The 11,594-nt window shown below is 40.9% G+C and overlaps 1 protein-coding gene across 1 annotated transcript; it reads right to left on the bottom strand.

Annotated features, from left to right (window-relative positions):
* Positions 1-4,431: 4,431 nt before the first annotated feature.
* Positions 4,432-11,280, bottom strand: rragca (Ras-related GTP binding Ca). The gene is made up of 7 exons (XM_008322720.3): positions 10,906-11,280; positions 9,166-9,369; positions 8,592-8,791; positions 7,790-7,904; positions 7,415-7,557; positions 6,737-6,885; positions 4,432-6,306 (listed from the first exon to the last, which is right to left on the bottom strand). Exons 1-7 carry the CDS (start codon positions 11,089-11,091, stop codon positions 6,152-6,154), a joined length of 1,152 nt encoding a protein of 383 aa, XP_008320942.1. The 5' UTR covers positions 11,092-11,280; the 3' UTR covers positions 4,432-6,151.
* Positions 11,281-11,594: the final 314 nt, after the last annotated feature.

Genomic DNA, 11,594 nt, shown 5'->3' with positions numbered 1-11,594 from the left:
ATCCATAAACAACACTTTAAATACTGGGATGCAAATTCAAAAATGTAGTCTGATTAATTAGAAGATTTATAAGTAAATAATTGTCATTAATCACATTTGTCAATTTCCAGTATTTGACAACAGAGGCAAAGTTTTTCAATCAAATTAATTTTGGAAAAATGAATCCAGCGAATCCATGAATAAACAAAAAAAGTTGAAGTTAAAGAACAAAAAGAAATCTGTACGTTTTAATCTGTACGACATTAAAAAAACATTGGTCTCATCTTCTATTACTTACTGTAAATTCTGTGCATCTTTTTTATTGTAGACATTAGTTGCAATCCTGCCCCCTACTGGGCTGTAGTTTGTGCATCAGTGGTTGCAGTTTGCAAGAAATGTGAGAAATAAGTTCATGCCTTCAATGCCATCAAATATATTTTTTAAAACCGATCATTCTTAACTGAAATTGTTCACGTCACTTTATGACATCACCAGGAACTTTATCAAAAAAAAGTGACACCTGCTCATCAGCCGCAGCCACAGCAGCCGCTCGGTGTACAGACTGTAGTACAGTACAGTCAGAGTGTGTGTAAAGTGCCCATCTCAGCAGCATCAGGCTGCTGTCGACGCTGTATAATTACACCCACCAGAGCTGCATCTCCTTACACTGTAACAAATGAAGTCTGTATTACATTTGTCACCTATCTCAGATGTCTCACTTAGTCACTTCATCTCCCCCTCGTCCCTCATAAGCACGGCTAATAAAATGTCTGGGAGGAAAAGGGGGGAGAGAGAGGGAGAGAGAGAGAGATAGCACAGCGCTGACGGAGTTTTATTAAGAGTATAATGGCTGGATGACTGCTAGTAATAATAGTAAAACATTTAATGTGGAGAAGGAGGAGGGAGGGCGGGGGGCGGAAGTGATGATGACATCACAGGGAAGTGAAAGTACATCTTTTTTCCATGTCATTATTGGCGAAGCTCCTTTATTAAAAAAAAAAAAAGGAACGAAATGAAATAAAAGCAGTTTTTTTTTGTAACTACAAAAACCTCTCCAAGCCTTCACTACTTCAGTAATACTGCAATACTCTGTCTTTGACCGTCGACATCAGTGAGGCCTGAGAAACAACTCAAGCGTCAAAGAGCTCAAACGGCAGCCAACAGCGCCATCTAACGACTGTATTCGATCATTAGCACCACCGTCAATAATAATAATATTAATACAGCTTTGAAAACCAAACCAAAAATAGATTTTTCATTCTAAATTAAATATATACAAATATTTATTCATTCAATCTCATCCGTTCACAAGTCCATTTTGTACCACTTTTATCCTTTCTAAGGCAGAACGTCAGTAAATATTAATACGTTTCACAGATACAAACAATAGCGTGATTTGCAGTTGCTCAAATTGTGTAAAAACAATTTCCACACAAACATACATTTGTACAGGATTTCGTGTTTTTGTTTCGACAGTGACGGTAGAGAAGCAGAACCTTCTAGAACAAACTCCTTCAGACAAAGATGACGTAAATCGTTCAAACTACCGTAAAACTGTCAACCAACAAAAAACAACAACAATTTGATTGACATACAAAGAAAACAAACAACAACAAAATAAATGACGTAAAGCTGCTCTTTTACGTCATTTATATCATAGAATATGATATTAATGTTTGTTAATTATCATCAGTGTTATTTTATCAATAAACGTACACTTTCATTAACATTCATTAACGTGATTTTACAACATGTACCTGCACGGCGGCGCTGGGAGGCAGTGTTTCAAAACATCTGCCACAAAAACAACAAATTCAACAAACAGAGAAAAAAACGTAAACAATCACATAATGCTAATATAAACATCTTTGAATCTCATGTAAACTCAAACACCACCAGGGGGGGTTTATGGACCAGCCCTCACACACACACACCACCAGAGAGCGTCTAATGAACACCTGTGGTCCGCGACCACTTTCTGAGAAACGCCGTTTCTCAAACATTCACCGAACAAGAACCACTGACTCAGAAAGACGAGAATATTTAACACATGAATTCAACCACTGCGTATATTTCAGCCAAAAGTCAGCGAAAAAAAAGAAGAACAGCAGCGTGGTCAACTTACCGGTCTCTGTCGACATCTTAACGGGTTGAACGTTGCTGCTGAGACGTCGTCGTCCGGTTCCACGCTGTGGTTCTGGGTCCTCCCGGTGTCCAGTCCAATAAAACCCACATTTAACGAAGTAACAAAGTAGTTTTCTTCTCAGTTTTCTCTCCGGAGTTCGTGCGTCCATCTTGAGTTTGTCCTTTCACTGCGACACTTTCTCTTGTAATTAACGTGTTCGGACTCACCTGTTGAACCACAGGAGTTCCACAATCACCTGTTGTCATCAGGACGACGCCCCCTGTCGGCTGTGTCGCAGGTTTACATCAAAGTTACGTCTAAATACCTCCGAGTTAAAACACTGATTTATGACAGTTGTTTACAATTTTTTTTACACGATCACGTTCACCTGCACAGGTGCTAGCCTCATTCGCTAATATTAATAATATTACTAATGATTATTATGATACACGTAGACGCTTGACAAACATTTAATTTTAAAAACATAATTAAATTATTTCACTGTAGTTCTGTTCCGTTGTCTTAGCGTGTTAGCATGTTGTTGCATTTCCTACCACTGGATGAACAGCAGTTTAAAACAGCTCTAACCTAAAAAAATAAAAAAAATAAAAAAAACTGTAATTCTGTAATTGTTTTTTTTGTAGTAGCAAAACTGCACTTCTCCACTGGTGTCGCTGTAGAGCCGGTGGACACCGCAGTCTGACAGACGTGGATTTATGATGAGGGTAAATGACCTTCAGAACCTCATGATCTTAACCTCCTTTAACCCATTAATATGAAGTGACCCGCTCCTCATCAAACCTTCGGGTCGACAGGCCTCGGCCGTCGCCGTCGCTCCGTCCCGATATCACACTTTCCCTTAATTCTACATCTTTCACAGTGTCACACTTTATATTCTTTGGCATGGCTGCGGTACATGCCGATGCATAATTTATCTTAAATTAGTGCCTATTTGAGTGAGCATCAAAGCCGGGTGGCTGCGGTCGGAGGAGAGCTGGAGGAACCGCAAGGAAACCATCAGCAGGATTAATGCGGGAGATTTTTAGAAGAAATTACTGGCTTAATGAAGTGGATAAAAAAGCTGTCAGTGTTTTATTGCATCTAAATTGTGTGGAAGTGGTGTTTAGCTGTCTCGCCCGCGCCGCCGTATAATGGGTCGTGACAGTAGCTGTGAGGCTTATTTAACTTAACTGCTGAATAACTTGCACAGAAAAGCTGTTTACGGCGTTTTTTTATGGACTCAACCCCATCCTTTACTGCCTGGCCATTATCACTATTGATAATTTTATACTTGAAGAGGACAGTGGGTTCAAGACGACACGGCGACGCTCTGAACCCACTTTTAAAAATCATTTTTAGCACAATTATGGAGGGGAGGAAAGGGGGGCATCACTGAACGCTGCTTCGCTGTTGTCGTAAATTTGGGGACCACATGGTGGAAGAGTGGATAGTGATTTTGCCCTACAGCAAGAAGACAAAGATTCAATTCCATCTATCGTTAATATTTCACTGTCAACCAATCACGGACGTGAAAACTGTGTGTGACCCTGTGATGGACTGGAGGACTGTCAAGGTGGGGGGGGGACCCGCCCCCTCCTGGTGAGAGCTCCAGATCTGATAACTCACTGATAAAATGTCAATAAAATGCAAATATGACCCACGGCCCAGCACTGGTCCGCAACCCTGTGATTGGAGACCACTAATAAGGTCATTCATAAAATGACTTTGATCAAATATAATCTAACTATAAACTGACTTTTATTCTAAATTAGACACAAGACTGTACTGTTTACCGACGCTGAAAAAACGAAAATGAAAAAGTGAACGTGGGTTAACACTTAGGTTGTCCAACAGCGCCATCTTGCGGTAGTCCATGCCCTCAATTGGCAACAAAAAGCTCATTTCCTCTACAGCTGCGTAATATTATTGATGTGAATACTTACTACTTGAATACTACAGTATTTCTTAATAATATAAAACAATATAAATAACAAATGTTTTATTTTTATTCATTTAAGACAGAATGATTTAAGATAAATGACATCATCAGTCAACGACTTCTGTTGTGCAAATGTTTATTTTCAGGTGACTAGAGATGAAAACTGTTGACAAGATTCCGGGTTCTGGTTCCTAAAGGATAATTCTTAGTTTGTGGATCAAAGTCTGGCTACCTCACAACCAGGACCATAAAGTGATCAGATCAGAACTCTGTGAAGCAGAGGTCAGAGGTCAGCCTCGGGGTCATGTGACACAAACACCAGCTAAATCAGTCTTTTTTTTTTAACTTCTTCTTCTTCACTGTTTTTAACCTGAACTCGATTGGTTTCACTACTTCTTCTTCTTCACTGTTTTTTAACCTGAACTCGATTGGTTTCACGATCACATCCTCAGATTTTGAGACAGTGAGCAGTGTTAAGGTCAAAGGTCAACACAAGGTGACAACACACAGACGTTCACGGGCCTGACACAGATCCAGTCGTTGGGAGGTCGTGCTGATCACAGTCTGAATAAATAAGAACAGATAACGCACCCTTTTGGCCTGAGACGGAACTGCAGGTGGAAAAAAGTGGAAACGGTTTAAATGTTTGACATCATCGAGGTTTGAGGTGAATTCACTTTCTTCATACCATGAAAAACAGATTATTGATCACTGATTATTTTCTCTCTTTTTTTCCTGCAGTGTTTTAATTTTTTTGTTAAAAGAAATCAATTCTATTTATTTTTAATTAAGCTCAATAGAAATTCGATCAAAGTTTAGATTTTTGACAAAGCGTTTAAATTATTATTTTTTTTATTAATAGTATAATTCTGCCGACCTGCAGTTAAATTGGCAAATAGGACAAACCAACAATTCTGAATGGTCCATTACCAGAGCAAACACACACACACACAGAGACTCATCAACACACACACAGTACTGCGCAAAAGTTTCAGGCGGCCATTTTCTTTTTTTTTGAACTACTTTTGTCCTTAACAACATTAAACTGCAGAACAGCATTTTAGGTCTTTTCTCTAAAAATAAAACATCTGGGGCGTGGACCACAGGCACGGCGGCGCAGCTGCTGACTGCCTTGCCTCACTCGCGAGGCAGTCGGGTTGCCGGACCTGATCAGCCGGAGAAACAGACTGGTTTCCTGTTGTGCTCAACCCGTGACAACTTCTGCTTCTCTGCATTTGAGTTTAACACGTCAAAAGGAAAGAAAAAAAAAGGGGATGCCAAAAAGAAGAAGAGTGTATACAGTGTATTTCTAAAAGTACCTCAAACTTTTGCACAGTATCGTACACAAACACACACACAGCCAAACGTCATGTCGACAGTTCGATCCCTTTTTAGACTTCCCTTCTGACACAAATCCAAAACGTACGTTTTGGGCAGCATTCAGGGTTTGGGTGATATGAGCCGAGTGGTGGTGGGGGAGGGAGGGGGAGAGACAGAGAGAAAGAGTGAAGAGAGCGAGAGCTTGAACAGCAGCCAAGCTTCGTCTTCTGTACATAAGGCCGTCTATGAACACATGTGGACCAGGACCAGGACCAGGACCAGGGGTTCACATCCATCAGTGTTGTTTTTTATCAGTGTTCAGGTTCAAACTGTCTCCACAGTCACAGAGGTTTGGATTATGGTCGGTTGTTTTTTTGTTTTTTGTTTTTTTTTTCACATTGTTCACACAGAGAAACAAGCAGCTAAGTGTTACAGTCTGGACCACGTGGGTCGAGTCCAAAAGAAAAAAAAGGTCAGACTCCCGGTTCTGTCCCGGTTCCTCACAGCCGTCACGGTGTAGGAGCACTGGTCTGAACAAATGCTGGACCTCCTCCTCCGTGTGAACCAGAAGAGGAGTCGGAGAACCGTCAGTGCTGCAGCGTCCTTCTCCTCCTGTCAGTGCTCAGGGAGCCACAGAGTGTGGTCTGTGGTCTGGGGGGGCGGGGCCCACAGACGGCCCCCCCGGTCTGTAGTCTGTCCTCCGTGGGGCTCCCCGGTCCTTCTCTGCCGTTCCTTTTCCTCTTTCCTATTTTTACGGTTTTTATTATTTAAAAAATGTGAATCAGTGTCTAGACGGTGCTGCGCGGCGTTCCGTTTAGTGCCACGGCCTTATGACAAGGCGAGCCCACGCCCGGGGGCCCCATTGGACGCTGCGTGGAAACGCCCACCTCGAATACTTCGTGTATGGCCTTTCTAAAACAGTGGAAGTTGTAGTCTATCAAACCTGAAGAGGAGAGAATGGTTCATGTTTATATGTCACTTTATATGTACAGATATATGTGTGCACTTTATACTGTCTGTGATCAAAACAAACCAAAGTTTGATCAGAGTTACTATAAATAATTTGTGTTAATTTGTCCATTTGAACTTGAAATATATTTATATATAATCATATATGTACATATAAATATATATACATATATAGATTTATAAATATATATACAAATACTTTATTATAACTAAAGTTATGTACAGTGTTTATTTGTGTATTTGAACAATAAAGTTAAATACATATATATACACATACATATATTTTTAAATATATCTCATTAAAATATTTATATTTTGTGTTTAAAGAGATTGAAATATTTATATTTTGTGTTTAAAGAGACACTTTCAAATGATTTGTTACAACTTTGTACTTGTACAAATACCTTTGCGCTCGAAGCTTTCTTCTCGCAGGATGCAGACCAGGGCCAGGAACTTTGTGACCTCTTTAAGGTACAGCACGGTCGTGTTGTTGAGTTTGATGATCGCCATCGACTCCTTGTCGTAGGCGCTGCCGCTGCCGTCTTCCCGCAGGCTAGAGTAGGAAACGGAAAAAAATTAATGTTGGAGAAAAGATGGAACTTCTCAAATAAAATGGTTTTATTGTCACTGCAAAACACGGACGTGAGGTCAGCGGCTCTAACAGGAGGTCAACACTAAATCCTAACATAACTGAAAGACAAGAAAAAACATATACTTAAATACAGTGTAATATAAGTGCATACATGAATGTATTTAAGTTTATGAAAAGCAAAATATATTTAGCTTTTCATAACATGTTTATATCAGGCACTGATTATAGACAATGTCAGAAATACTTTCAACTTTTGTGATCATATTAATATTAACGCTTACACTCTGGCTCCCTCTAGTGGTTTACAGAGGGATTTGACAATGGGAGAAAGTCTAGAAAAAAAATAATTCTCTTCTTGGTATTGAGGTCTTCTGTGGACAGTGTAGGTCAGTGCTGCTGTATCTTAATGTAATGTATATATTATGATATATATTCACTAAGGTATTAACGTTAAAGTTTGACAACAACTGTTGTAAAACCCAACTCTCACCCGTAGATGCAGGAGACGTCGATGACCACATCGATCATGTCACAGCACAGTTCGTACGACTGCATGTCCACGGGGGAGCTGTCCGTGGCGATGTAGATCTTACTGACCACGTCGAACAGGAAGGCCTTTTCTATCCCTGAATTCTGGACAACAGAAGAAAAAGAAGAGGAGGAGGAAAAGGAGGACTGACAGAAGAAAAAGAAGAGGAGGAGGAGGACAAGGAGGAGGACAAGGATTAGGAGGAGGGTTCAAGTCTGGTTCTGACATTTTTCAGGATAACTTTAAACCAGTAAATGTGACGTCGTGTTTGATCAGTGTCGGTAACAAACTCTGTGTCGTGTTCCACCGACCCTCGGCCCGATGTGGTCTACTCACAGAAATGAAGATGTTGAGGAGGTTCTCCAGAGTGGGCAGCTGAGGGATGAGCTTCTGCACCACTTTGCTGAAGGCCTCGAAGATGGAGTGGTCGTAAATACTCGTCAGGTAAAAGCTGCGTGAAGTTTGGAGGTAAAAGCGAGTCAGTCAGCCTAGTGGATGTGTTGGACACTTAATCCAACTAATAATCTCGGTCACAAGTGTTTCTGTTTCCTGTGAACCTTAGTATGACATCACAACAACAACAACAACAACAACAATCAACAGTTAAAATGAATGGAATTATTATCAGACATTTTCACATTTTAACCAGTTTTATTCCATTTGTGGAATTCTTTAGTTCTGTAAGGCCAAAAGAGTTAAATGTTGAAACACAAGAGGTAAAATACAACATTATTATTAATAATATTAAGTATTATTATTATTAATGCATACTACCACTAATAATAATATAATTAGGATAGTACTATTACTAGTAGCACAAGTAATAGTAGTATTATATTCTCATTGTTATATTTATTATTATTATTATTGTTATTGTTGTTGTTGCTGTTGTTGTTGTTGTCATCAGTATCTGGTGTCAGGACTGTGTCGGTGTTTGTTCATTAGGAGGTCAGTGTGGAATCTCACAGGAACACAGAGAGAACGCAGATCCTCGTCTGTGTCTGAGTCTGTTAATAAAGAGACCTGAGGGAAACTTCCCATCAACACCAGTGTCAGTCGGACCAACTCCTCCAGTTTGGGACGAAGACAGAACAGAAAAGTCCTCGACCGCATTTAAAACCATTCCAACAACACACACCTGAGATGAAGCTTCTCCAAGCTGGCATCAGCCAGATCATCGTTCGCCCTCTGGTGGATGTCTCTCTGCGTTTCGATCTTGTGATCGTCCGAAAGGCCGTCCACTTTGTGGATGAACACCTCGAAGTTGATCTCCGGGTTGACCCTGAACGCCCGGGACACTGTGAGGTGGAGTCGGCCCAGAGCCTCCACGTAGTCGTCCTGGGGAGAGCAAAGTAAAACGGTGATGGGAGCAGGAGATCGCCTGAAGTACAAGTGTCGAAATGTGGTGCTTTCAGGGATGTCCGATAATATCGGCCAACCGATATCTGTAATATCTGTAAGAATCATTATTGCTTTTTTCTCCGATAATAAAAACCCAATAACACAATGCCTGTGGCCTGTGAAATGATGTGTGCTTTAAAAATAGTTTTGAGGCAAAAAACGGCTGTATATGAAAGTGAAAGTCACTAGATGGCAGCATTGCAGCTCATTTTATTAATCTATTTTAATAATCAGGGGATTGTATGCATTATATGGTGAATAAATGTTGTCACCGAGCAGAATGAGGAAGGATTCTTGTGGCAGGTCTTTACCTGAGCATCGATGACAAATATCAACGCCCCGGTTCCTCTGAAGATCATCTCATAGTCGAAGGTGGGGTCGATGAAGTCGATCTGACCTGGGAAGTCCCAAATCTGGAAGTTGACGAAGGAGCTGCTGGAGATGTCGTCCTTGTAGATCTTGTTGGTGCTCTCCAGAAACAGAGTCTCATTGGGAGACATCTTGTGGAAAACCACCTGTAATTACAGTTTGGGTCATTATAAAGGAGACGGCGGTGACAGCAGGTCACCTGTTCAGAGATGAACAACCGACGTAGGCTACGATACTGCCGCGGCGCAAAGATTAGAATTGAAAAAAATATTAATAAATAAATATAGCATTCTGCTAAATATTATTTCTAAAAAGGCCGCAATAAACGTACGAGATATTTTACCAAGATGAGGTTAAAATTTAAAGAGTGCGGTTAAATGTTAACATTTGATTAAATGTAAAGACTAAAATAAAATGTAAACATTAGGGTCAAACATAAAGGTTAAGTTCAACTGTTCTGAGTCAACAGAAAAAACATGGTCTACAAATGATGTGGTCAGAGGCGTTGAGGTGTTGATGAACTGTAGGCCTGGCTCTTCATGCAGAAATCACGTGGAAAACATGAGAGAGAGAGAAAAAAAAAAGGTCACGCCACAGCAGACAGACGCCGTGGTCTGACGCAACCCAGGCTTTTTTCACACTCAGCGTTTTCCTCATTTTTGTGGACACAGTGAAGCCACAGCAGTAAAGTAAGAACAGTGTTGAACTTAGGCCACTGGAGCGGAACTGATCGAAATCACCTGTTTTTGACTGGACAACAATGAGTGTACAGTACTAGTCCCAATTAGAGAAGAACATTATTATGAAGTGACGAAGAATGATTTTAGGACTTACTCATAATTGCCATTATAAAAAATAATTAGAGTTGAATTTGTCTGTAAAAACAGTGACAAAATAATTCATGTCCAACAGACATGAAAAATCAAACTTTCATCATTATTGTCAAATAAACAAACCACGCAGTTTACACTAAAATCTACCAAAAATCTATGTAGCTAAAATGTACTAATACTTAATAACAATAGTTTTTTTGACGTGTAAAACACAGACGTCTACCTGCCGATATTTGTCTTTCTGTTCCAGCAAAGATGTAGATAAAAAAAGTGTTCTTGTCCTTTAAAGGTATATTGATTTTTCGTGATTTATCACGATTAATCGTGATAAAGCCACAGATACACCGTGTTTGTTAAGAATTTTAAAAATTATAATTGTTTTGGATAACCGGTGAAATGTGCCGGTTCTGTACTGATTTCAGAGACTTCTGAGCCGAACTAAAGGTGTGGTCTCCCTGCTGTCATGTGACACTCCCATCAAACCTGCTGCTCACAGCCGACTGTCACTCATGAATGTTGACAACCTGCAAACACGTCACATGTTCGCTAATCCCATATCGGTACAGATGCCCCTGAAGTCTGTGTCCACCTGGTTAATAATTCACTGCTGCAGCTGCACCGAACCACTGTACCACTGGAACCGGTCCAGTCGCCCTGACCTCACAGAACTACACCGGTTTTACCCCATCACCCACTTTGCCGCAGAGAAACCTGTCATTTGTCGGTTCAATTGGCTCCTTTTCTCCACTTTCATCACGAATGCTAACTAACTTGCTAGCTCTTCTGGCTAACGTACCGCTGTCTTGAGATAAACTGAGGATAAGGCCACCACTTGAACGCCTCACCTACCTTCTGAATCGATGATTTTCCGCTTCTCCTCAAACCCATGAGCAGGATTCTGGGTTTGGAATCGGACGGCGACGGACTGTCCTCGATGTCGGCCTCCTCCTCTTCACCGTAACCGAAATCTTTGGGGAACGAGTCAGCCACCCCGTAGCTGTCAGCCAGCGGCTCCACATCGTACTGAATCGACATTTTGACCCAACGCCAGTCGCTTCCCCTTCCCCCTCCCCCCTAACTCATCGATCAGCACACACGTAATAAGAAGAACAGCCGTGTGCTCCGAAAACTACAGCCGACCAAGTGAAAGTAGTTTGTTTAATATCCCGACTACTGGAAAACACAGAGCGTGATCCCACACATTTCCTTCGGACTTCCTCTACCTAAAAAAAAAACTCACCCACTTTGTCCCGCCTTTTAATTCTGATTGGCTCTCTCGTCCACAGCGCAGATGTGATTGGTCAACTGGGTTGTCACTCATTTAGTGGTTTGTCCCAGTCACCTGACTAGTACGCAGACTTGTTTTGTGACCTATCACCCGTATAAACTGCAGAAATGAACTCTTACCGGGTTTGTTAGAGACATTTGGAGCTTTTGTAGTAACATCAGATTAATTTTCCACATTACAGTCATTGATTAGCGTTCAAAAAGGCGATATTTTAAACTGGGCAGCTGCATTATTATATAAGCACTCGATG

This window comes from Cynoglossus semilaevis, chromosome 13, assembly GCF_000523025.1.
Source record: "Cynoglossus semilaevis isolate Cse_v1.0 chromosome 13, Cse_v1.0, whole genome shotgun sequence".
Lineage (NCBI taxonomy): Eukaryota > Metazoa > Chordata > Actinopteri > Pleuronectiformes > Cynoglossidae > Cynoglossus > Cynoglossus semilaevis.
This window is presented reverse-complemented; position numbering and strand designations above follow the sequence as displayed.